The sequence below is a fragment of the Sphaeramia orbicularis genome, chromosome 3 (genome assembly GCF_902148855.1).
Source record: "Sphaeramia orbicularis chromosome 3, fSphaOr1.1, whole genome shotgun sequence".
Taxonomy (NCBI): Eukaryota; Metazoa; Chordata; class Actinopteri; order Kurtiformes; family Apogonidae; genus Sphaeramia; species Sphaeramia orbicularis.
In genome coordinates, this window is record NC_043959.1 from 52,053,561 (window position 1) to 52,081,295 (window position 27,735).

General features: G+C 40.1%; 1 protein-coding gene across 8 annotated transcripts; it reads left to right on the forward strand.

Annotated features, from left to right (window-relative positions):
- Nucleotides 1-8: 8 nt before the first annotated feature.
- bdnf (brain-derived neurotrophic factor) lies at nt 9-27,631 on the forward strand. Of its 8 annotated transcripts, none has more exons than XM_030131251.1 (3): nt 9-97; nt 9,219-9,306; nt 26,580-27,631. In XM_030131251.1, the coding sequence occupies exons 2-3, from the start codon at nt 9,253-9,255 to the stop codon at nt 27,408-27,410; spliced, it is 885 nt and encodes a 294-aa protein (XP_029987111.1). In that variant the 5' UTR covers nt 9-97; nt 9,219-9,252; the 3' UTR covers nt 27,411-27,631. The 8 variants fall into 8 exon arrangements, with proteins under 8 accessions (XP_029987111.1, XP_029987118.1, XP_029987117.1 ...); XM_030131258.1 differs by lacking the exons at nt 9-97; nt 9,219-9,306 and adding exons at nt 12,858-12,872; nt 14,387-14,504; XM_030131257.1 differs by lacking the exons at nt 9-97; nt 9,219-9,306 and adding exons at nt 13,268-13,614; nt 14,387-14,504.
- The last annotated feature ends 104 nt before the right edge of the window (nt 27,632-27,735 follow it).

A 27,735-nucleotide genomic window follows, 5' to 3' on the forward strand; every position in this document is an offset into this window, starting at 1 on the left:
ATCAGAGGTAGTGTCCCCTAAAGTGGAGACGAGTTGAGGAGATATTTCAGCTCAGAGGCCGATTTCTGAACTGTCATAGCTGTTAATTCTGGATAAGGTAGGTCCTGATATCTGTGACCTAAATCTGATTAAATACCCATGATCCTCGTAACTGTGCACATACTTTTTGTCTTTTTTTTCTACCAGTTATGGCCAGGTGATACATCAAATCAGTTTGATTAATTGAGATTTTGAGTGATGTGGAAAAATGCCTTAACTGAAAAACTAAGATTATTGTTTCCTCTGGTGACTTTGGTTTGCTTGTTGGAATGTATTCTGTGTGAATATGTTTCTCCTGTCATTGTCTTTTGGAAGTACTTTATTTTATTTAAAGTGTTTTTATTTTTTGACTTATAATGCACATTTACACTCTTGGAAGTGCTGCTTCCCTGTTATTACTGTTAATTCATATATAATTATATAGTTTTCATAAAGAAAAGTCTTTCTTTTTAGTTTACATGACTGAAAGAAAATGGAGTCAAATCAAGAACCGTCCATTGCACTGACAAATAAATGTTAAGGTCTTCACTAATATCACCAGCTCTAATATTAATCCATAAAAACCCAGTGTGACTTTGGTGTCAGTTCCCAAATGAATTTTTCTTTCTATTTAACCTTTCTTAAGTGATTTATCACTATTTATTGTAATATTATCCTCTGTATTTCGTGAATTTTTTGTGAAAATCAAGTATTTTCTTATATTAAATTCACTGATCATGTAGATGATCATAAAAGCTCAAATTAAAATTGAGGATTATTATATCATAAACAAAGAAAGATAAAATGGACTTCTTCAGCAAAGATATCATCAACTAAACATAAACCAAGCATCTTCATCCACTGTCATTGATCCAACTCCATAGCTTTTACTGGTGAATCAATGCTGTAGAAGATGATGGTGTTTCCACGGTAACTACAAAGCCTCTGAACATCCAAATGAGTCATATCTGATTACCATGAAAAGATGACAAACTGTATTTTACACCAATTATTTATCTGTATTGATAGGATCAATGGATCAGAAGTTATTAAAAATGTTATATTGGTAGATTATTTTGGGTGCCAGTGCTTGTTTGGGTCTCTATGGGTTAATAGATTTAACTTTTTTTTTCTTTTTTTAATTTGTGTATAAGACGGTATAAGTGGTAAGGAGGCTGTTATCCTGACTTTGTGGAAGTGCATCCGTCTGAGTTAAGTATAAACATCCATCCTGCTCAAGGACAATGTGTACTGTCTGAGACACAGACGGTACACATCACAGAAGGCTGTAGAACTGAAAAGGGCTTCATTTTCAGTTTAATATTGAATTAATATTACATCACTTATGCAAGAGGAGAGTTCACAACATGCATTTGATGCCATGTATTGTGGGGATCACAGGCTTCTATACTTTGGACTGGGCGGGTAAATTTTGTGGCTCCAAATACCTGGCTCCCTTTATCAATGCACTGTTGACAGGACCTTGTGCAGTGGTTCTAGTGGGGGATGGGTAAGATTTACAGTTTCCTTTACCAGGTAATGTCTCCTGTTGTGAAACAATGTGACAGAAAATCAGTACAGCTGTGATGGCTCAGCAGTGTTCTTTGCCCCTCTACATTCTCCTCAGGAGCTTATCCAAAGCCCACCTCCAATGTAGAGTATGTAGCCTGTAGATGACTCATCCTCAGGAGAATGAGCTGTATGGTGCAGGTAGCCTTGCAAATAAACATTTCACGGTTTGCACACTCTTGTGAAGTACTTGCTGACTTAAAGTCTGAACCCACAGGCTGCAAACACAACCTGACAAACCAACTCTGTTTTATCTGTAAAGCGCAGAGTGCACTGCTGTTACCGTGGCCTAATGTGTCCCTTCTGTGTTACACATGCACCGACTGTATCACAAACATACAACAATGAGACATCAGTTAAGGCTCCGGAATTTAGTCATTTTGTTTATTGAAACAACAAATTTGTCATCATTGCAGCAATTGCCATGGAGACAGGGTTAAATCCCAAACCTGCTGGTATTACAGTCTAAGAGTGTATGCTAATTACCCTTTTAGCGCAACTTCCAGGAAACAGCGCACACAGAGTGAATAGTGACTCCATCTCTTTAGGATGATTAGGGAATATGCAGAGATTCAAATGATGTTTGTTTCCCTGCAGCCTTCCACACCTGTTCCCTTTAAACACCCTCTAAATCCTCCTGTGGTCCTCAGTCACTTTGGCAGTCTCCTTTTAGTTTGTTTCCGTGTGTGTTGTGTTATTTTGTTACTAAAGGCGTGATCGTCTATATTGTGCAGGGTTTTCCCTGGCTTTCCTGTCGGTGTAGGAGCTGTGGTTCTAGTACAGAGTCAGAGGTAATGTGTAGTGGTTGGGTTTTTTAGGACCCCCACCCACAGGAATATCACTTGGTATTTGATTAAAACCTCAATTCCACATCCTTTACTTTTATTCTGGCACATAAACAGAAGGGGTGAGGGTCCTCTCACACAAAAATGTACATTTTTTTAATAATTAACATGATTCTCAGCTTTTTCCACTCATTATTATTTCCATTTATTGTATGGAAACACAAGAGCAGCCAAAAGATTTGAAAACAAACTAGTTAAAGAAATACAGACCACCTGCATACATTACATCTGCAAATGTTTTGATGCATTTCACATTCATCATGTATATTGAAGGCTTTGGTTAATGTAGGAGTTACTTTGTCTCACAAATGTGATGTAAACCTATGTTTATGTTTACGCATTTGGCAGACGCTTTTTTCCAAAGCGACTTACAGGGGAAAACCAATTAAATCACTCAATCAATCAAATTTTATTTATATAGCGCCAGATCACAAAAAAAGTTATCTCTTGACATTTTATATATAGAGTTGGTCAAAACCAGACTCTAAACATATACATGAAACTGCTGCAGAACATAAGCACGTTTTATCACAGAAACTGCAACAGATAAGGCAAGGTTTTATTTATCCCACCATGCGGAAATTTCACAGTTAACCCTGGAAAACCTAAGTCTAAAATGGTCTGCCTGAACTTTTTTTCTTATTTTGACTGACTGAAAGGGTAGAAACTATGCTGAGTGAGTCTGTTTGCCCGTTTTTCCAGAGCACTTTTTTTTCCAGATGTTTAAAAATCTAGCAATCATTTACAATTTACTGCATGTTATAATACTGCTAAACCAGCTTCTTCTAGTACAGGCATGAGTGAAATTATTGTATTGACTCAATAAAATCTATAAAGCACAACATCTCAGGTTTCAGAAAGGTTTCAGAAGGAATCTTTGCAACTGCACAAACAGTGAAAGAGTTACAGCCATCCAAACTGCATATGCACAGGGTGTGACAGCGATGACACGTTAGGTTTTAAAGCGTTAACAGCAACATACAACAAGCAAGTGCAGAGAAAAAACTGGTAAAAAAGTGAAAAATAAAAATAAAATAAGATATTATAATATTAATAAACAGCTTAAAAGTAAATTGACATGCTAAGAACTTTACCACCACCTACTCTTTAAAGCAGCATCTTCACTGTATGTAGTAGGATTGTCAGTTGTCATGTATATATTTTTCCTGTGTCGTTCTGTTGTGAATAGAATAAACTGTGAGTAATCAGTTATATTTTATAGTTAAAACTGTTTCTTAGAAGGGGACACACTGCAGAGTCCTCCTCTAAATGCTGTTGGAAAACAGTAATGTTAAATGTTATCTCTGTTAAGTCTTCCAACTTTTTTTTTCATCTTTGCTGAAAGTATGTGGAAAATTCATTCAGTACAGGAAATTAAAACAAGTTTGCAGGTATTATTCCATTCCTAACTTTTCAGAGAAACACATTGACACAGTCCAGGCCAACCCCATTACTTTAACTGAGCGGATGATAATCATAATGTCAAAGTAGTAGAGGTAGAGCATGTCCAGCGTACTGGGCTGTACTCCCAGTCGTTAGCTGTGATGAATGCTCAGCTTTTAAACAGACTCTAGATCAGTTTTGTGAGGACACTTTGGCCACATCTGCCCTCTGAGGTGCGTTTTCTTCTTTGTCATCTACTGCAGTGTGGTTTCAGCCAGATCAGACTGTGAAAAGCCAGAGTTTTGTGTTGCTAATGGGTGAAAAAATACCAAACCCAAGCAAAAGAGAAGTGTAGAAACAAACTTTTATTGTCCTCTAATACCTTTTTTAAACATATGTGAAGTGAATCTGTCTCAGGTGACTTTGGTTTAACAGGTGTATACATTGCCCAGCTGATATATTATATGTGCAATTTTTTTCTCAAAGACTGTATGAGTCAAAATATGTAAAATATGTCACGATAAATGCAAAGCCTCCAAAAACTTACTGTGAAAATACCTGTCAGACCCTGAAGAGGTGGGATATGATTTGAAAGCATATTGAGCTGACCACAAGTTTCTCTTATGAGTTTTCATGACAGTGTTATACTGTCTTTATTCATGGCCCTTCAAATGAAGTGTTACCATGGAATTTATAGTAGCTATATGTGGGCTGGATATCTGCAGAAAGAGTTTAATTAAATTTTCTCCTTCCCTACCACAGCCTTTATTTTAGAAATCAGCAAAAAAAAAAAAAAAAAATTTACACCTGCTTTGTAGCGATGAAAAATTTTTCAGCCCTCACAAATTATGTGTAGTTACAGAAACTGAGCAAAATGTATAATCAGCCACGCCTCTTTAATCTAATTTTATTTGTGGTATCTCCACTCAAATCCATGCATGTCAGAGAGCAGCACTTTACTGCAGACACAAAGAGACTCCTCTTTCAGATGACAGGAAACTGTATTTCCAGGCCATGCGCCTTGATTAATCACATGCATGGCTCCAGGCACACAATGTGTCTGAAAACAAGGCTTCAGTGTGGCCCTCAGCTTTTGTATCTCTGTAACACACTCTGTACAAGGCAACACACACACACCTGCGATCTCACATTCTTTCATACTTTACACACAAACATAAATACTACCCCTCTCTTACACCGTTTTTCCCTCTCTCTCCAATGATTAAAAAACAATATCCAGCTTATAACTGCAACTTCGTCAGACACCCACATTCATTTGCAGTGAAAGGCAAATGACCCTGGTGATGAGTCATTGCATTCACTCGGAGACTTGTTTTATTCAGCACACTGAAATCTCTTCTGGGAGAGTGGAGCAGTGGTTCTCGCCATTGTGCCCCTGAGTGAGCTCAGGTGTGCCTTGACGTTTATCTCAAACGTAAGAACAGAAAACTTCAGCAAAAATAGCATGTAGCTTCATTATAGAATCTGGTGGAATCATGCTCATCATTTCCAAACCACACACACGGTGGTTTGGAAATGATGAGAGCAGGACGAAAGCACTCCCTTTCCCTGCAATTACACAGCCTGACATAATATCACCAGCCAATCAATAATCAATAGCTTATCCCCAGAAATGAGTTTGTACAGTAAACTTGCCGTGATGATGAAAAGAATACGGAATGAAGACTGGCAGAAATAATCACTGTGCACCAGCAGCAATAATTAGGGTTTAAATGACAACTGTATTTTATTCATTATGCATCTTATTGCATGAGCAGTAACGACAACAGTTTCAGCTAATTTCGTGAACACATTCCTGCCGTGTTGTTCCTAAAGCAGGAAAAAGGAGATGGCGTATATATATTACCTGTAAATCTCGAAACATCTCATACCATCAACCGACCCAGTACATCAGTTAATTAGCGCCTGACAAGTATTTAGTCGCTGAGCGCAGAATGTTTTCATCATGACCTTTCAAAATAAATCTCCTGTAGGCGCATACTCGACATCAATAACATGTCAATAATTCAAAAACTGATGTTCCCTGTGAGATAAATTTAAAAAAAAAACTTTGATTCTCTAATAGTAAAGCTACAATCAAAAGAAAAGAAAACAAAATAGCTCTTAATAGTTCATTCACTCATTTTTTGTATTTCAGTGTCTATAAACATTATTAATTTCTTGTAGATCTGAAAAAACAGATCTGGGTGTCCCTGACCTCACTGAACTTCAGATTTGATATTTCATTCTTGATATTTCCTTCCATGCACACTCTTGATGATAGAAACGTCAATGACAAAACCTAGGAGTATGTTTTAAGGGTTAAGAAAGTGATTTATATTGATTTATGTTTCCTTAAGTGTATTCACAACAGAGTGGAATGATTCAGCGTGGTTGATGTGATCTGTTTAATCAGCTCCATTTCAGGAACCACTTCTGTCTTCAATTACTACTATTAACAATTATTACCTTAAAAGCAAAAGACAAGTGCAGTAATCCATCAATGGTAAAATAGCAAAATAACATCTGAAATTATTATTATTGATTAGTAAGTTAACAGAGAATCAAGTGGCTTTTTATGAAGATCAATGATATTGAATTTTTGCTCTTTTTTTGTATTTTTCTAAACTGAATAACATGCATTTTCAACACTCTAAATGAGATCAATATGAATTATATGAAGCCAGCAGAATTCTCCATAATGCACTTAATAAAATAGATTAAAAACATCCCAATTTTACATTCACACTTGTGTTCAGCATGTTTGTGTTTAAGGTTTTCACTACATAGTTTGTGTCAGTTGTGTAACTGTGGGTCATGACTTGTTTTTGTTTACTTTAATCTTGGCATAGAAACCACTTTGTGAGTGATTTGTATCACAGGAATTTAAAAGATGCAGATGACAGATGCTCAAAGAAATCTAAAACCTAAACGGACAAAGGTTTCCTGAAGCTACAGTGAAACGTGTCCAGTCTGTCTGACCACAGTTTGTACAAGGCTCTTTGCAAAAAACCTGAATGAACCTGAGACTCATTTTTGGGCATTAGGCCTGAGGGCTGCAAGTGTTATCTGGCTGCATCAAGTTTACTTTGTTTAAGAAAAGAAAGAATAGTGGAGTGTATGGGGGAGGGAGTGTAACGGGAGTCTTTAACAGGGAGTAAAAGGGACTGAAAGGATTTTGATCCAGTGATATTATATATCTGTCCTGGTCAGGGCAGACAAAAGCACACTGCAAACCACCAGAGAGCAAAGCATGTCATCTGAATAGTATGTCTTCTTTGCAGTGTTGTACATCCAAAGGCTTTGTGTGCCCGAATTTGGCTGGTAGAATGCACAAAGGAGGCAGTTTGTTCACCACTGACAAGTGTGCTTTTATTTGTGGCGGCCCTTTGATGTATAGAGAAACTTTGGCTGGGATATCCCTCGCAGACAAATGCACGAGAAATCCCACTCCTTTGTATTATCCTTAACAATTCCCTCACCATTCACTCCAAAGCTTTTATTCCCTTTAAGACCTTTATTTTAAACTTTGTGCCTACTGTCTGTCTGTCAACTGTAATGGGGAATCTTGTTTGACTTTATTGTTGGGGGAGTTAGGGGGAAGGGGCGGCTGAGGGCATGTGGGTCAGAAATGAAAAACATCACCTAATCATGTGACATTGTTTATCAAGAAACCAGGCTGTTTTTAACATTTTAACAACCCTTCAGATAGTAAAGAGCTGTCCACACAAATATAACTTTTAAAAAGTTTTGATAAACAGTGTCACCATAAACTGTTCTGGAGTTTGTTTTTTATATAATTTTTCTTTATATAGTTTTCTTAAGATTAATTTTTCTAAGCATCTTACAAATGAAAATTGTGTTTAAATTGTCTAACGCCAAGGATGATTTTAACTTTTATGACAAATTATTTAATAAACTTCACTGAACAAGTGTTTTGTCAGTGAATTAGTTTCTAGTCTGAAGATAAAAAAGTATATTAATCCACTGAAAATGAAGATGCTCTTTTAATAGAAAGAAGCAGAGTTTTTGTTCAAATGTAATATTTTCAGTATCAGTTTTTGGTTGAGTATAACATTTTTTTTAACTAATCGTGTTTAAAAACACCTAAAGACCATTTTAAGTGTTGCATAAGATGTCCAAAACTGCCCTTATCAATACTTGTTTACTTGATGTTTCATATTTCCTCCTTTTTATTGTGCCATCAAGATGTTTTCTTTCCTATTATGTGAAGTTTTGTAAAAATGATAAGAGTCCAAAAGGCCTCTCTCATAAAAGTTCCACACTATGACCAGAAACTGGTTCAATTATTTAGTTTTGTTTGACTAAATTCACTCCTGTTATGTTCTTGTATTTTTTTAAGAATAAATTGCATCATTTATAATTAAGCAAGAATAAAATAGTGTAATACTTTAGTTACCTTGTCTGAACAAAAGAAAAAGAAAAGTATAATTACATAAACAGAAGACAAAATGAACGTCATTAGCCTTAGTGTAATTTTAATTCAGGGGAAACTTAAACTGAAATACAGTCTTGTGTTCAGTCAGCAGAATGTGACGTATAACGTGAAGCTTAAATAGTAGTTTTAATCATAAATTCAACAGGTAAAGACGAGGTTCACTGCTGTCCTGTACTACCTAGTCTTGTCTGTTACTGTCTGAAGCTATAGCCTTCCACTTCGACAGCTGCCGTTGACGCACAGCTCAGTACTTTGGTGCGCAGCTTTTCATCAGTTGTTCTGCGGATTCGAACTACCAGCTGCCAAGTCACGAGCCTCCACCTCCTCTGCAGACCTACTGTCTTTTATATTAGACGACAAGAAAAAGAGCTAAAACTCCTGACCCGTCCGTTCCTGAGCGCCCACAAGTGCTTAAGCTGATAAAGATTATATTCATCACATAGGCATTTCAGTATGGGCTCAGAAAATAGGACTTTTATGTAAAAACATTAAGGGATGTTTTGTTTTAAAGCCCAAAAAACACTGATACGAGCTGACCCCATCTGGCTGTATATTCTAAGCAGGCTTGCACTAGATTTCCCTGTACAGTTTTTAGACAGTTGGTGGTGATACTGGGAATCTTTATGCTGATTCTAACAAAGTGAGCAACATACTTTTTTTGTACAAGAAGGGACACGGTGTCCAGTTGAGAAATCCATTGCGCAGTAAACAGCTTGTACTGCCACAGTCCACCTCACTGGTGTCAGACTGAATCACACAGAGTAAATCTGAACTCACAATCTACCATTTAAATCCTGAGCGTGCATGTGGTATTTCTGTGGAATGACTTCTGTGCACCTGCTAGCTGTAAAAATCACCACGCTCTTGGTGTGTTATCATCATGGTCAAGCACAGATTGTTAAGAAGGAATTAAACGCATCTCTTTGCTTTTCTTTTCCTTATAGAGTTCTGCAGAAAAACTGGGACGGAGAAACAATCATGACATGTGAACATCTTTGTCGGCATGTGTTACATATATACGCTGCACTGAAGGTCAGTCTCTGGTACTTCTACTGTGCAATCTTTGGCTGATCATAAAGGGGCCTACCATTTGCAGAGTTGCCGTGCATGCAAAATTTCAGGTCACTACCACTGGGAACCAATAATGCCTTTGGCTAAGCAACAAGATGCAAATACATCTATTCAAATTCGCACTGCTCCATAGACATTCAAGCTTACACAAACACACAATCACATTTCAGTGCACCCCGCTGCAGAATTAAAATACAATGTATTTCATTTCAGTCACAAATAAGTCACAGTCCTCGGGCAAAATAAGATCAAGTTTGCGTTTCTGTGCACACTTTTCTTGAAAAAAAAAAAAAAAGATGCAGATCAATGATGTTCTGGACAAATCACATCCAAATTTTCTGTCTTTACCCTGGTTGTCGCTCAGTTTGGCAGCCTCTCCGTCCAGTGGCAGGCCTAGATCACCCGTCTCGCCCAGGCAGTCATAAAGCTAATGGCAGACAGGCAGCATCCTCCACTCCAGGCTGTCGAGCAGACGGAGGTTAGTCAGAGTTAGGAGATCAATGCACTTATATGTCACACCCAGAGCTCCAGATTTCTCCCCTCAGGCATTAAAGACAGAGTTTACATAGTCACCTGGTGTTTAACTAGTAAAAGATGTAAGGGAGAAGACGGATGATATGCAGCAAAGCCAGATAGGAGCCCTCAATATCACACACGAGCACAGTGAGTTCAATTTCATCCTGCTAAGCCACTGGGGCAACCCAAATATCATCCATCTTGACACTGTCCATCACACTATACATAGAACAGCAAAATTAGCACAAATGCAGCGCTTGCCATCCGTGTGAAGTATGGCAGCAGTAGGACAATTATTTACGGGCTGCATTACTTTCTGAAGACCTGAGCTCTGAGTCACCGACCGAGCCTGATAATTAATTCCACACTCTACAGAAATATTATGAAGCTGCATGACAGAATGACAGATGTACAGCATGAAGCACATTGTCAACAGACTGATGGAGTTAAGCTATTATTACTGGTTTATTATCAAGGTTTTTTAGTGTAATAGAGGTTTAATGTAAATGAATCAAAGTTGGGGCCAAAGGTTTGTATATGATCCTTGACACAATAGACTTTGTGTGACTAAAGAAGGGGTAAATAGGACAGCCACGAGGTAGTTTGATTTACTGGTGTGTAATCAGAGTATTTGTTGTTTTCCGTCTGCTCTTTGTTTGTCCCAGAGCTCAACTTCCTGTAGATACAAGAGGTAGGGGGAGATTCACTGGTGTCTGACAGTAAGAGATAACCTGCCATCAGCAGGCCTGCTATTTTTAAACAGCAGGTACTAGTAGCACATGACGTGGTGGCTCTTGTTATCAATATTTATGGAACAAAGATTAAGACAGAGTAATGATACACAGCCCCGACTGGATCCATCCTCGCCTAATAGTTGTCATTACGGTGAGGGGGAGGAAAGTGCTGATAGACTCAAAATTTTAGGCTGGCACTGTACATTTTAGTAATGATTCCTGAGACCAGACAGGGCCCAAATGTAATTAGCAGATGTAAACAGGGATGTATGATGACTGCAGCGTTGAAATGGCTTTAACAATACTTTTTTTAACTGATTAATTTTATACACTTGTCATTTGAGAAGGCGGAGCTGCATTTTCAGACTGCGAGAGCATTATTGTTGGCTGTCTTCACTCTGCAGCAAAAGGTGGATTTAATCACATAAGATGACTTCTTAAAGGCGGCGGGAGCGGAGACAGTTTCACAAAACGCAGAGTAATAACAACAAGTGGTAGTCAGCCAACAACTAAACAGGGATTCTGTCTGTTTTGGTCATTATTCTCACACTGTGAAATCATCTTCTTGAATATCAATATCCAAACCTGATCAGACCTCAAAGATGTGTAATGGTGCACATTCGTCTCCAAGTGTATCCCATGGTGCAGCCGCTTGGCTACAGATTTTAATAACACTCCCTTTGCCAAAACATATTCTACTCAAACACTTAAAGTTCCAAGAGTAAGCTCAAAAGAGGTGAAGTATCTTGGCAGACCATAGAGCAAAATGCCATGCAGTCATATGCAGCCCAGGGGATGAAGTGATTGATCTGTGACCCTGGACTCAGCCATAAGATATTGTGGTGAAGAGTGCGGGGGAGGGCATGGATAGTGGAAAAGGGACGAGCATGAGTCAGTAACAGAGTCTGCGAAAGCTGTGGGAGCAGAGGAAGTGTTAACAACATCACAAGTAGGAGCAAGTCAAGTTACCACGTCAGGAACCAAAAGGACTAAGAGTAGGATGATTGCAGGAGCCCGAGAGGTGATGGGACACATACATCCTAATCATTTAATCATGTGAAGGGACTGAAGCAAATTGTTCATCCACAGCATGCTGTCCATGCCACGCTGATATGTGTTACCTCTCTCTTTACGTCACTCTCTTTTATTAGTAGCCAGTAATAAGCAGCCACTATGTGAAAAGCCTACAATTAGGAAAGAGTGACTTCAAGGATAATAAGCTATGTGCAACACTGTAGTCCAGCACTTGTTGCCTCTGATCTACATGAATTCATGCAGTCTGGCAATAATAATAAAAAAAATAAATCTAATTTTATCTGATCATGCCATCTTGTGTCTTTAGGACATAAATGTAATGACACAAACTGAGGAAGAAAGAAAAAAGGAGTTTTGGCCACTGTCTCTACCAGTGAGATGACAGAGTACATGCGTAGTCAAACCAAATTAGATCCAAGTTTATTTGCCAAGAAAAGACTTTTTGATGTGTCACAAGTTTGGTGGTACAATATTGACAAGTGGCACTGGCAACATTGACTACACAAATTTGAATCTTTTCTTCTTTTTTTTTTCTTTAAATAAAGCTGCAGGTTCAATATTCATCCAATTAGTGCATCTCTACCTGTGGTGATTTCTTGGAGGCTTTAACGTATGTGTTACCTCGTTTTTATTCCTATGATTCACGCGTTTAGGCGGAAGGCAAACTGTGCGGTGTGAGTAGCAGTCTTGAATAGCATCGAGTTACCTAAAACACTTTGATGAGCAGCTTTTTTTTTTCTTTTTTTTTTTGTGGGTGAAAGAAGTCCAAAGATTTGTCAGATTGGTACTATTGTTTCTTGCAGACACACGCCTACAGGTTTCAATAACGCGCCACCCATGCAGTGTGATTTCCATAAACTATGACAAAAAGTAATTTATACCACAAGAATGACACTTTTCTTACAACACTCTAGAAAGTTTGGATGCTGGCAAAGAGTCAGGCAAATATCACCTATTACTCATGTTACTTAGTACATTTGGGGCTTCACTTGCAAGCACAGCGCTTCGTCACTGCATAACAATCAGATGGCTGAGTGTTGGCAGTGCAACTGATGGAATTTTACTGAAAACAGATTTCGCCTTTGAACTTCATGATATTCCTGATCGAAAAGTATCCTTCTTGGCTTTAAACGCTCTGGTCGCTTCCCTCAGTCTAATTTCGCTCGTGGAAGACGGATTAACTTTTGGATTTCTGTTCTATCTGTCCGCAAAAAACGCAGCACTTTAACAGAATTTGCCAGTGTAAGTATATATATATAAATATATATCAATATCAAAATATATATATATGTATGAGACTGTTTGGTCCAGCAAAAAGCGGAGGGGGGTGGTTCTTTTTCAGCAGCAACAAGTTCCTCCAGAACTTGACAGGCGGGCACAGGGGCGCTATTAATGTGCTGTTTGTTTTGTAAAAGCGACCTGGCTGTTTCTCATCCGTGTAAGTAAAATCAAAATGACCAGTTGTGCGTATGCGTAATAGGCCTATGGCCCTTCGCCAAAGAGGGAGTTAACAGTCTATAACACAAACACGTGAATATGGATATGTCTCAGAAGTTTTTATGTCTGTGTCATTGTTGCTCGATGCGGATTTAAAGGCTTTTAACCAGTGAGAACGAGCGATCAGTCAGGAACTAGTATCCCCATAAACTTGGATTGCCGTCGCTTATTTCAATCACGTAAGACCCCTAATGGCGTTGTCCAGGCGAGGGTGTTACGTATATCTGTACAAGGTTTTCTGACAACCCAGGCTTGTTGATATTTGTCTTTACTGTAGAGCCACCAAGGTGTTGCCTAAGAGAGTTTAAGCAAGCCGATATTGCAAAGGGTTATTAGATTCATAAGTCAGCGAAGTGGTGGGCGATCTACTGAGCACAGCAGAAGTTCGCATATGATGAGTTCAAAGAAGACACATTACCTACAAGCATCTGTTGGAGTGAGTGGATATTAAGACACTTCTATCTCCAGGACAGCGTAGGGGAAAATGGTAAGTAGCAATGGAAACACCAGCAATATAAGGGATGATTACCAGTAAATAGTCGTGCTTGCTGTTTGGTCTGGCAACGCATTGCTGGAAGGGTTGGACTCTGTGGCTACTTGAGAAACTCAGTATCGAGACTCATGTCTGATGAGGCTGATGTTGACAAAGCTTGTGTGAAAAAAGATTGTGTGGCATTTCTCGGCTCAGGATATGCCGGTACAGTGAGAGAGGTAAGGCTATGTAAGGGAAATATTAGGCTACATTGTGTCTGCGCGCAATGTGTGGATGTGATGTAGGCTATACTGTCTTGGAAGGCTGTGTGTGTTGGAAGTGAGGGTGTTATATTTTATGCATGTATGTATGTTCTTTTGGAGTGCGGTGTCCATGCAAAAAAAAAAAGAAAAGAAAAGAAAGAAAGAAAGAAAGGAGACAAAAAGCAACATGTGCCACTTGCCTGTGCCACTTGCCATAAGCATGACATTAAGAACAAAAGAGCTCTGTATTAGCGTTGCCAGTTGTTATTTGGTGTGAGAGTTGGGCATTTTTTGAGGCGATTGAACCGGCGTTTGTGAAAAAGGTGCTGTTATCTGGAAGGAAATGTCCGACCAACATGTGATCAAATATTAACAGGACTGGTTTGGCAAGGGGGGGAAAATACACGTGACAAGACGCGGGGAAGCAGCTGAGTAAAAAGCAGTTTAAAGTGGGCACTCAAAAAAAAAGTCTATAGACATTTTCTTGGCCCCTCATAGTTACCCTGGCTGTGTTATGCTTTCAGCACGTTGGACAGAGGCACCGGAGTCGTGCATGGACTAAAACGCCGAGTGGACGCCAACTCTCTTTCTCTCTTTTCCCAGCCCCCTTTGCCAAACCTGGGATTGTTTTTTCAACTTTTGGTAAGCTTATTCAGAGGGAGCCTGTGGTCTGTAAATGGAAAAAAACGGGATAGCCTACTACTGAAAAACACAATTTAAAAAAAAAAAAAGGAGAAGCGCTTGCTATTAAAGAGCTTGTGCTTTAAGATGTGTATTTTTTTTTTCTTTTTTCTTTTTTTTTTTTTTTTTTTTTTTTGGTGAAGCATTATTAAAGTTGAAATGTTAGGGCATCTGGTGTTTTGCACATCACATTCTCGGTACCTATAAGCCCCCCCACACTGCGTTAAACTTTGGGACATGCAAGTCTTGGTCGCGGAGATCTAACCACGCACATAGTGGTTGTCAGCCCTTGTAAAGGTAAGAGCACAATCCATTGTTTTCATGTCACTCTTTTGTTGCTATCGTCTTTACGGGCTTCTTCTGGCTTTTCTAAAATGAACTTCGGCTTAACTACAGCATGCAGTCTTCGCTTGGCAGTGTGTTAATTGTGGGCATCAGTGACCGAAATAACTCCGAAATGAAATCCGATCCAATCCAGGTGACCAATAGATCGCAAACCATATATATCTATATATTTTTTTCTTTCTAAAATGAAGTTATCTTTATTAGAATATTGGTGCGTGCACATTCATAGAGGCTGTTATTTCTTGTCAAAGCCACAAACTGGGACTCGGTTTCGTGCTCAGGATATTGGAAATACAGCTTTTTAAAGCGTTTTTGGAGTTTCCGAACAGTGTCTGCTGCAACATAATTTGCGTAATCGTTGCGTTGTGCCTAATCATGCTCCCAATATGGGACTTAAGACGCTGCAGTGATCCTTCCAGCCTGCACGAACTGGAGTACTGATGCTGGTGCATGTCATAAAATCTATCTATCTATCTATCTATCTATCTATCTATCTATCTATCTATCTATCTATCTATCTATCTATCTATCTATCTATCTATCTATCTATCTATCTACCTATCTATCTATCTATCTATCTATCTATCTATCTATCTATCTATCTATCTATCTATGCTTATTTTTCTTGTTTGGTCTGCTGCATTCATGTTTTGTCTTGATGTCAAACCCTCTGGATTTTGTTATCGACCAAAATAGCCCTACTCTTTAACCCCTCCACCCCCCCTCCTACCTCCCTCCCTCGCCCCCCACCCCTCCCGTCATCGCCATCAAATCACTTGTGTTTTTACTACGACCGCTCCACGGTTTCATTCATAAGGTGCTTTTCACTTCACCTGCTACCCTACCGCCTCTTTTGTCCATACACGGCTCTGTGTCGACCTGTCAAAACGCAGGCTACGGATGAATAATCAACCAAAATATATATCTATATCTATATCTATATCTATATCTATATATAATATATATATATATATATATATATATATATATATATATATATATATACAGATGAATTAATTCTTAATCGCTGTGACTCGTGTTTTTAATTTGCCGGGTTGCCAAACACAGCGGATTCTATACAGTGTGCAAATTGTTCTAGGCTGTTATTCCTTGTAAAATTACAATAAAGATGGGCGTGGTCAAAGTGCATCCACTGACAGATGTTATGGCTGAATATGATGGAGAGATAAGATGGCTTGATGTGCAATTGTCCGGGAGGCATCGATTTTTCTTTCTTCCTATTTTATTAAAAAGGCGTAAAATCCAACACGTGATTCTGTTAGATTTAGATGATTATTACACAAATCTGCTGTGGATTTTATTTTCCTGCCCCCTCCCCACCATCCCCCCTAAAGGACTTGTTGTAGCCTAAAAATTCGTCTCGCACCGATGCAGAAGCGGTGGATATTGTCTATTTCCTCTCTCTCCATCCCTGCCTCTCACTCCCTCTCATTCTCTTGTCTTCTTTTTTTTTCCTCCCTCTGGTCAAAGATTTAAGATTTCTGATCCAAGACGAAGCAATTGCATGGCAAAACAACTGCAAGAGAAGAGAAAAGCCCCAACGCCCACTGGCTGGGGCTGTTTTAATCAAGAATCTTGCAGGCTGGATTTCCAAATAAATAGTCCAAAACGAATCTATCTGTCTAACAAATTTGATTTATATGACTCTTCCCGCGGGCGTTTTCGGTAATTTAAGACAATTTTTACACTGTAATGTAATGTGCGCAGATCGATTACTGCATATTACTGCCTATTACTCCTCACTTTATATGACAATGAAACCAAAATAGATCATATTACTTATTAGACTTCCCGACATTCATAAAAATGTTCCTTTAATAAAGGCTGCGTCGCAACGTCCCCGGCGCATCACGGCCAGAAAACTGTTTATTACAAAAAAATATGGTTAATTAATAATATATGTAACGAAACGACTCGATTTTAGTGGATTTAACATGAAGGAAATTATGATACTTTATAGAAATATTTTATTCACTGATGCCGCAACGGAATTAGATTTTATGCATCGTATTTTCTTCTCTGTTTTTGTTAATAAATACAGTCTTTTCGTTGCAAAATACCCATTTTCTGAAAATGTAGCAGCATTTTTATTATTATTATTTTTTTCTACTGAGACGTGGGATTATGGTGTGGGCGTGGGCGTGTTGGGAGGAGGAGGAGGGATGAGCGGAGGCGGGTTAGGAGGGGTCTGTGGGGTGGCACGACACACTTTGTATGTATGAAGGTTTTTTTATAGCACTTTTCTGCAATGTACGTCAGCGGATCAGTCCATAAATGGGGCTGCGTGTGTTTGTGTGCGGGCGTGCGGCTGCGGGCGCGCGCGCCAGTGTGCGTGCGTCTCCGCGTGTGTTATCTTTACCGAGAATCTCCCCTCTCTCTCTCTCTCTCTCTCTCTCTCTCTCTCTCTCTCCTCTCTCTCTCTCTCTCTCCTCTCTGCACTCTCAGCTCTGCAGAGTTGGGGTGGGCGTCAATAGCCTCACAAACCTGATGGTAGGTTTCATTGCAAATCAGATGAAATTCTTTCGCAGGCCTAGGCCGATTATTTTACGAAAAATAACATTAAAAAAAACAATTTCTTCCAAAGAAATACGCTCCACCCGCAGTGTTAGAACAAATGGTGGAATTGCAGTTGTGGTTTGTTGTTTATCTGTAATGTAAATGTTGGCCTTTGTGTTGTCTTTCCCGTTGCGATCAATTCACTTTGGGACTAAAAGGATTTGGGTGTTCAATTAGCCAGCTGGAATATTTCTTAAGCATTTAGTCATTTCCGTCAAATAATCCTCGGTTTATGATTACGATTATCCAAAGCGATTTCATTCATGAAATGTGGGCAGCTTAATAGTATATTTATCCCGCATGATGACAAATAAATTATAAATAACTATTGATTATTTTCAGGCGATAGATGGCGGAAATCTCGACTCACAACTAGGCGGATGTCACGATATATTTAGACCGAAAATTAATCATCTTAATCATTATGGAAATGTAGGCTACATCGCCCGCCGCCGCCGCCGCCGCTTTAGTCACCATCACCATCATCACCATCATCACCATCATCTTCATCACCAACACCTTCATCCAATTAACAGGCTTGTTTAAACAAGTTCTGGCAGGAGGAGAAGACTCGAACCTTATTCCGAATCTTAATTATCAGTTATTCGTCATGCCGCTGTTTTTGTTTTTTTTTTGTTGTTGTTTTTTTTTTGTTTGTTTGTTTGTTTGTTTTTTTTTTCTTTTTATCTATTTTTTTGTAAAGAGCTCAAGCCTACGACAACTTATTAATACACAGTGGGTAGTTTTAGTGCAAGTCAAGACGTTACATGTCAGACCACTGCGGGACCACAAGCACTCATGACTCTAAATGTGAGAAAATGTTGGATCATGCCTGCACCCATTCAGCTGTCTGTACATGGGAACACGCAGCACATCACTGATTTCCAAGCAACTTCCCCACATAATATTTTATTTATTTGTCACTGCTGAATGTCAGATCCACTAGGAGAAGATGACTTTTTTGTACATATTCAGTCGAGTCTTTCATTGTCATAAGGTAAAATGTGTTGAGCCGGGTCCTCATCTGTTTGTACACTGACAGGATATGTCATATTATACAAAGCAGGAGGCATATTCTAGCCACTGATTTAGTTTCCTTCAGCCTCATTTGTGTAGCAAATGAAAAATGTCTGCTTTTGCACTGGAATCCACAAGCCCTCATAATAACAAACATTTCCAAGTAATTTTGAGGCATGTTTTTGTTCAGCAGTAACCCATGCAAAGGTTATTGATGCTGTGGAGATATTGGATTGGAGGGAGGAGGGTTAGGGGAGATGTGGGGTGGGGAGGGGAGGGGGGGGGTGCATAAGCCGAGAAAAGAGACAGACAGGCAGACAGACAGAGGCTTAATAAGCTGTGGAGTGATTTTCAGCCTATGCAGACATAATGTGTATGAGGAGGGTATATGAAGGCTGCTCTGCTGTGTCTGCCTCATGATTACAATAAAGGTTATAGTCATCACAGGAGGGATGACATTAACTCTCCACTCCAGCATTTGATTACAGGCCTGTTTACCAGTTTGGACCTTTCTCAGCTGTTCTCCAGCTCGCCCTCTGTTTTACGTCATCCAGCCTCAGACAAAATGTTTCCCCCAGTTGACGTGTTTTCTTTCAAGAGAGAACACAATTTCACTTTGATCAAAATACCCTATTGCCTTCTTTTATCCCAAGTGAAAATGACATTTCCCAAAATGTCAATTCATCCATGTTACACAGTTCAGCTCTTGCACCAGGAGGCATAATTCGACTTGTTAAGTGAAGCTTTCAGCAGTGCGGACCTGTCAGCATCGTGCTGCATTTGGCAAGAGAAGCCTTGAAAGGTTATACAAGTGTGTCATGTTGTCAGCTCCTGTGGTTGTTTCTTCTATTGGCTGCACAAACAGGCAAAATGTTAGTATCGGAAGGATTTCAGGAGACTACTCAACCACTACCTGTCCCTGGAAATGAATGGAGTGATTAAAAGCTGTATTATTTAGCCCCAGAACCTACGAAGACAAAAGGTTTCAACTCCACAGACAGTTTGAAGTCATTGTTGCTGGCATCGTATTGAGAAATCTTAAACCTAAAGAAATCTTACACCTCAGTTCTGATGAAATAGTGGTTTAGCAGTTTTAAGAAAGCCTGCCAGTCACCCACAGCAGGCCAAAGCAATCATGCTTGTGTTTCATTTGAATGCACCACAAAAAACTCAAATTTCCTCTGACTCTATTTGCCTCCCAGTCATTTTCATTCAGAAAATCAGACCTGAAAACAAACCCCAAGCCAGCCCAAAGTCTTCTCTTGATGTGCCACCTTCACTTGTGCTGTGTTTGCAAAAATGAGAGGGACCATGTTGTTGTTTTTGCTCCTCTAATGAGATGCCAAGTGATTTATTTATGAATTACTTGTTTGGAACAGCCCCCTTGTGCAATGTGCATTTTTTTTTATCCTCTTTGGAGTCATGTCGCTCAGTGATTGCTGATGCAACTCTTTGTCATCCAGAGTTTGCCCTCACCTCCTGTGAGCCTTCGGGGAGGGCTATATCTATCTTGGCATGTCCCCGGGTGTGTTGGAGGTGGGAGTGACTCATTAAGCAGGTGTGAGCATCCACTCCCATACTGCTTCATGCCAAACAGGAGCTCTCCAGCTCATAAGCTCGTGCAGGGAAGAATCATGATGGCAATATAGCAAACACATCACAATAAATCTTTGCACTGGACGTAGGCCAAGTCACAAGGATAATGAGCTGCTGTTTCCCCATTATGCTCACTCTTGTATTCATCAGAGGTGGAGTTTCCAAACGTTCATCACCCATTGAAAGGTTGTGGCTCCACTTACATCTTGACTTGAATTCTGCATTATAAAGGGAATGAATTGTTCCTAGTTTGTTCCCGATGAGAGGAAACAGAGTATCAAGAATCAAAGCAGCTCCATTCCCTGAGTAAGATGTGTGTATGTAATCTAAACGTGTTTATTTAGCTGACATTTGGTAATAATAACCTGTGAAAGCTGGTTACTATACTGCAGAGCACTTGCAGGGGAGTCATCCATCTGTTGTGGAGATGGCTCACTTTAAAACCTAGAAAAAGCAGCATTGTTTCCACTAAGTTCATATCTTTGTTAGCCTTTAATGCCTGTTAGTTTAACACCAAACTTCTTGTAAGCCTGTATTCTGCTTAGAAAGGATGTCTTCATAATATAAAAGACAAAGATGGTGCTCATAAATACAATATATCTGGGATGTATATGAGATAAGACGCATGGAGTCTAAACGGTGAAATATTTGGGAGGAATGAATCACACTTTAAAAAATACCTTCTCACCTAAAGCTTTTTTTTTTTTTTTTTTTTATTCATATACATCTAACCCTCTCACTATGTGCAGGTTCCAGAAAAAGAAATACGCTGTTTTTAGTTCTCTCCTCGCCTAATTTTACACAAATAGGCCATCCCTAAAACGCACGCAGTGTATCACGACTTGGTTGGAGACGCGCTATTACGCAAAACCCCTTAAAAAAAAAAAGCCACCTCTTTGGCATAGCCGAGCAAAATACGGAAGAGAAGAGGTTTCGCTTGTGCTTTATATATTACCAGACATATGGTTTCGGATGCTGGCTGTACGGTACGCGGACAAACAAAAGCACATAATGCACACTGAAAGCGCACTAATAGTTCCGCCTCAGGGCTGTTTAAACAGGAGTTTGGTGGCGACCAGTCAGCCAGCGGCAGGTCACATGTTGCAGCGTCATTGTGTAGTAAAGTTACTGTAGTTGCAAGGCTCCTCATTTCAGCTCCAGAGGTCTCTCATCCCGTGGTGCTGCTGCGGCGTTTCAGCATGCGACAACTTCAGTTTCAGACGATCTCCAAAGGAGCTGTGCAGCCATGGGAGTGCATTACCTCATCCATGCAATTTCCACCATCAATAATTTAATCTATTTGCTCCAAAGCTGAAGAGATATCCTGAAGCTTGTCGGGGAGAGTACAGAGAGGAAAATACCGCTTAAGTAAATTACTCAGGGAGTTGTCCAAAACATCCCAGATGACACTGTCCTGTTGAATGGTCTGTTTTACGACTGGGCAGTAAAAGGTATGTGTCTGTTTGTTTTCGATAAGTTCTTTTAAGCACTTTCGCTTTGTTTGATGAACAAGACAGAAGTGTGTATGTATCTATGTGTATGTGTGTGTGTGTGTGTGTATGTGTGTGTGTGATGAGGGTGGGGAGGATGGAGGGAGGGGGGTCTAAAAGTAGCTCGATCAAGTCCGGTTATCCTGCGAACAGACAGCGCCGCAGCCCGAGAGGGGATATGTGTAACCTTATCCTCCTGTTCATTAATAAAAAACGGAGTTATTATGTTGATTGGGTTTCCAGTGGAGAGCAAGGAGCTGAGGAGATATAATCTAGATAAAAAAAAAAAAAGAAAGAAAGAGGTTTGTTGTATCATGGTTAGAACAACCAAACAATGTGAGTGAATGTGAATTTTATTACAAAGTGCAAACAATCCAGTGCGTAAAAATCAGCCAAATGGGAACATTTTCTGGATACTTTACGCTCAAATATAGCTGAATAATATCTATATTTGCTCATCTAATCCCGGAGCCTCCTTCACTGAACAAACAAACAATCCAGACAGTTTTTCTATACTTGTTCAGGAGGGGGGAAAAAAAAAAAACTTTGATGAACTCATTAAGACTTTATAGGAAACCTGAGATCGGCTCCGTCGGCCAGCATACACTGTTGGGTCTACCTACGTCTTGGTGTTGTGAGCTTGCTCTGAATAACTTCAAATTACTGTGCAGAATGAACACGGATTAAAGCAAAGACCCGTTTATAGAGTGGTGGAAAGCTGGCCCACTTAATGACAGCTTCATTTGATCATGTTTTGTCCAAGAACTGGTCCAAGGAAGCCAATGGTACACCAGGATGGTTTGGATAATGATTGAACCATCATTTAAGGATGTACTTTACAAAAACTGTCAACTGAGACCAAACCTAAAGTAAAAACTGTCACTAAATCACCCTTTTAGAATACGAACAAACACACTGTGAGTGAGTTGCATTGGAAAATCTATCTATCTATCTATCTATCTATCTATCTATCTATCTATCTATCTATCTATCTATCTATCTATCTATCTATCTATCTATCTATCTAGTTTCAGATGAGGGAGGGGAAAAAGAGATGGGAGGTGGAGGGAGAAAAAAGCAGCTCATCATTTTACGGTCTCATGCGCCATCTAGTGTTTAAAAATGTGAACTGTGCCACTCTTCATTGTAGACTTTTATTTCTGAACAATTGAGGGAAAAAAATCACTCAGTGCTGCACAAGGGGGCCAAATGTAGAAGTGTTACATTAACATCTAATATTATATGATCCTCTAATTCATTTATCATCACTGTAAATGGTTTGACCCTCAGTGTTTCTGTTGGATCCTTCATGTTGCAGACAGCAGTGGAGGGGAGCGGCTACTCATTTGGATAGCACAGATCACTCAGCAGCTATTTGAATGGCTGGCTTTATGTGGCAGTGGACAGGGTTAGCCTGGAGGCCAGGTATAATCCCTTAGTGATGCTCATGTATAACTAAACGTGCTCTGAAACTGTGTCAGATTGAAAACAGATCTCATGGAAGCAGGCTTGCACATGTGTCAGCCATTACTGCAGACAACTCTAATTGCATTTTTAAAGCGTTGCATTGTGGAACACACAGGGTCTTCATGAGGAAATGCCGTGTGTTGCATAGTTTTCCTTTTCTAAGACCTTGTCTGCTTAACATGTTGAACGTGATAAAACATGTTGTGAGGTAAATCGCGCTAGCTGATGGTTCTCAGAGAATTATACAAAGGTGGATGCCCACAAGGGAGATGTGGTATAAGCAGAGAACAAATGTTGCTATAAGCCAAACATTTCCATTCAAATGTAGTGGGCACATTTTACTATTTCACGTCTTGTGTTTGATGTTTATTTTCCCCTCTAACGGCACCTGAGATATCATGTATGCTGTCGGTAAAGAGGGAACCATAAAATGTGCTGACATGCAGGGAGGTTTGGAGAACATTACAGTTCCAGGTAATAATACTAGCCACACTAGTCCTTTCATGCTTTAGACAAACTTTTCAGCATCTGTCAAAGGAGGCATTTATCACTTTAATCCCCACCTGGCACAAAGAATAAATGCAAGGGTAAGTTACATATCCCTGCCATACAGCCGTGCTCTCAAAGCAGATGAACAGGTGGTCATCTAGAGACGTCAAAGGCAAATAGTCGGCAGAGTCCACACACTCACCTGCTCCTGTGCACATATTGTTCTTGGTGTTTCATGCTCGAGCTGTGTTGTCATGAATAAAGGCGTGTTTGTGCAGTGGTTATTGCAGGCTTTATTTTTTGCTCCACTCCAGTGCTTCGCTTCGGAGTGATTTACGTTTTTAGGCAAAAGCAAAGACATGCTGCCGCTCACTGTATGAAAGTGTCGTAGTGATACTGCAGGAGTCGTAGGATGTACCAAAATATTAATTAAAATTCTATTAAAAAAGGATCTTTTTTTTACAGAATCCATCCAATTTTTGAGATTTGCAGCATCTATCCTTTTTTTTTTTTTTTTTTTTCGCATTCCACCATATGTAGAGCCTCTCTTGTTTTATTATTTATGCTCATTGTGTTAACTCGCAAGCCGCATTTTTATTAACAGTGAAATCCAGCAGTGCACATAAAATGTTCCTTCCCTGGATGTATAAAACAAGAGCAAACCAATTGGTTGTCACATTTAGCCTCTAGTAGATATAAGCCAGAGATTCTCAGCCAGTCCCACAGCAATTAAATGATTCATTGGCTTTATCGCATTTTAACAGGATGTTGATTGAGAGCATAAGCCATATTGATTGTCCTGATGGAAACAGGAAATCACAGAGATAGAAATAAAATCATTTGTTGTTCCTGGTGTGAGGATACTCAGGGGAATGGCATACGATTGCACACCGTTGAGTGGCATTACCCCCAGCAACCTCCTCCCCTCCATTCTCTCCCCTATGGAGACCTGGAAGAGACGTCATCTGTGGTTGTTATGCTGCGAAATGACGCTGGCACTCTCTCCACTCCCTGCTACTGCAATATTACCCCTGTGGTCTGTTACGGAAGATGCAGCACTTCGTCTGCACCATTTCCAGCATGAAGTTTGACGCCTAACAGTAATCAGCCCTTTCCCTTCATTTCCTTCATCTGGAAGTGGAACCATTTGAGCGTGATGCTGATAATAATATCAGCCTAAATGCATCCTACACATAAAGCCTGTGACTGGCCTCAATCCTGTAAACCTACATGATTTTCTTTGCTGGGAAGGCTCGCTGAATTCCTGGTATTTGAATCAAAGTCTTGAGGGTGTAACCTGATTGATTTTGGAGTTATTTTTAAAGCAATATCACATAAAATCTTGATAATTAGCTTCAGATTTTTTTGGCTTTGTCCTCATTGTTGTTTTAGTTGGTGAGAGGAAAAATACCCCCATCTCCCTGCAAACACACATGCACATACACACATACACACACACACACATACACAAACCAGCCCCTCCCCATGCCCTCCCCCTAACACACACTCACACACTCTGGAGGAGCACGTCACTGAGCTCAGGGAATGAGTGGCTCATTAAGAAGAAGGATGTGATATTCTGAATAGAGACTGTGAGACTCCCAGCACGTCTATTTTTAGATGAGATGTCTCTATGGCAGTCACCAATACATACCAATTAAGAATGAAACAAATGCTTTTAAGGTGGGGGTTTGCTGTACAGGTCCGTGTGTCCATTCTGAGTGGAGGCAGAGTGAGTTTGCTCGGCATGTTTTCCTGTATCAGGTTGGGACATGCAGAATGCAGTCAAAGCCTTGGTCAGGCTATTTTTAAATGAGCCCCTGTGGAAAGCAAGATCTAGATTTCTTTTCATTATGGTTGCTCTTATATCTTTGGCTGTTGGATGTCCACCAGTACATTGATTTTCTGCACATTTTTAGAGCTTCTCAAAGGTAAGGGGATGCATACAAGCTCAGATACACTGATTAAGGATTTGTGTTTCGGCTACACCTGGTTCTTTCCTCTGGCAGCGCTTGCTTATCTTGTGAGCAGCTCTCCGGAGTCTCAAGACTTTGCAGTGTTGCGGGGAGGATGACACATCTTTCTTGTCATTCAGTTGTTCACGGCATCCTGTTAGTTCATCCTGCAGTGCTCTTGCCATCCACCTGCCTGGAAAAAAAAAAAAAAAAAACTCTGTCCCTTAACAAACACCCGCTTCCCATTCATGACTATCAGGGCTGTCAAACAACACAAGCAGGTTTTTGAATATTGCCGCAGCGCTGGTGTTTGTCAGAGCCGACGCAAGTACATTCACATTCCCGCTTAGTCACTAAGTGCTGTCGTCCATGTTGGAGGTTCCCTGAGAGCTGATGATGGCAGTTTTGTTAGTGGGGTAATATTGACACAGTGAAAACATAATACATGAGCTCTATGAAACTGCAAACAAAAACTAGCATGTCCCTATGGCAACACACAAAGAGGCACTCCACATTTTACCATTTGATAATTAAACCATCAAAGTCTAAAACCTAAGACTGACCTGATAAGTAAAATATTTCAGAGTCTGGAGCACTACAAGTCTCTTACTAATGAAGAAAATGTTGCAGAGTTGATTTCTGGCCATTAAAAACCTATAAATCCCAGCGTGTTCTGGGAATTATCTGTCATAATATACCAGCTAAAAACACTTATAATGGCAGGCTTGTTAGAGTGTAGTGACATCAAGTTGGGTAATCTTATCCTTTGTAATAACCCGAGCCTGTACTGCTCAGCACAGCTTTTGTGCGATGCTGCCAACAAATAAAAATCTAAGCCAGACATCACATCGGAACAGTTTGCAAACAATTTGAAAACACTGATGATACAGTGCCAATGTCAGTTTAATAAAATATTTTGCTACTGGCTCTTCTTTTGGCTTGAAAAGAAAGAGGACAGGGTGTAAATAATAGGAGAGTCTTAGAGTATGTGGTGCATTATGGATCAAGAATCAGCTAACTTTGTTGAAAATGCTCTTTGACTAACCGCCTCACTCTCTCTGCCCCCTTCCCCTTGTTTTCTGTCTTTCTTCCTCATGCAGTTCCACCAGGTTAGAAGAGTGATGACCATCCTGTTCCTTACTATGGTTATTTCGTACTTCAGTTGCATGAGAGCTGCGCCCCTGAGAGACGCCCCGGGTATGCGGGGCCATCGGACGGAAGGCTATTTGGGCGCTGCTGCGACGGCCGCACGAGGCCATGGGACTCCACAGAGTGGTGGTGGGCCAGGCCAGCGCGGGGAACTGCCCTCACTTACAGACACGTTTGAGCAGGTGATAGAGGAGCTGCTGGAGGTGGAAGGAGAGGCGGCACAGCTAGGACAGGGGGCTGATAAGAGCCAGGGAGGTGGGGGCCCATCCTCGGTGGTCACCACAGAGACCAAGGATGTCGACCTGTACGACTCACGGGTGATGATCAGCAACCAAGTGCCTTTGGAGCCGCCGTTGCTCTTTCTTCTGGAGGAATACAAAAACTATCTGGATGCCGCTAATATGTCCATGAGGGTGCGGCGACACTCCGATCCCTCGCGGCGTGGAGAGCTCAGTGTGTGTGACAGTATTAGCCAGTGGGTGACAGCTGTGGATAAAAAGACGGCAATAGACATGTCTGGGCAGACAGTTACCGTCATGGAAAAGGTCCCTGTCCCCAATGGCCAACTGAAGCAATACTTTTATGAGACCAAATGCAACCCCATGGGGTACACAAAGGAGGGCTGCAGAGGAATAGACAAGCGGCATTATAATTCCCAATGCAGGACAACCCAGTCCTACGTGCGAGCGCTTACCATGGATAGCAAAAAGAAGATTGGCTGGCGGTTTATAAGGATAGACACTTCATGTGTATGCACATTGACCATTAAAAGAGGGAGATAGTGTATAAAATGTATAGATTTTATTGAAGAGTTTAAAAAAGAGAATAAAGAGAAAATATCTATTTGTATATATACATAACAGGGTAAATTATTCCGTCAAATGAAAATTTTATGGACTGCATGTAAAAAAAGATGAAGTTTATACAGTAAAAGTGATACTACAGTCTATTTATTGAACATATTCATGACCTTGTAAACAATTAAAAAAAATCTGATCAGTCATTTGCGCCCAGTTTAAATTACTATATCACATTCCTCAAGACATTGTGATTTGTTTACGTTGCCAAGAATTAGAAAATGAAGGAAAAAAACAGGCAAGGAATGAG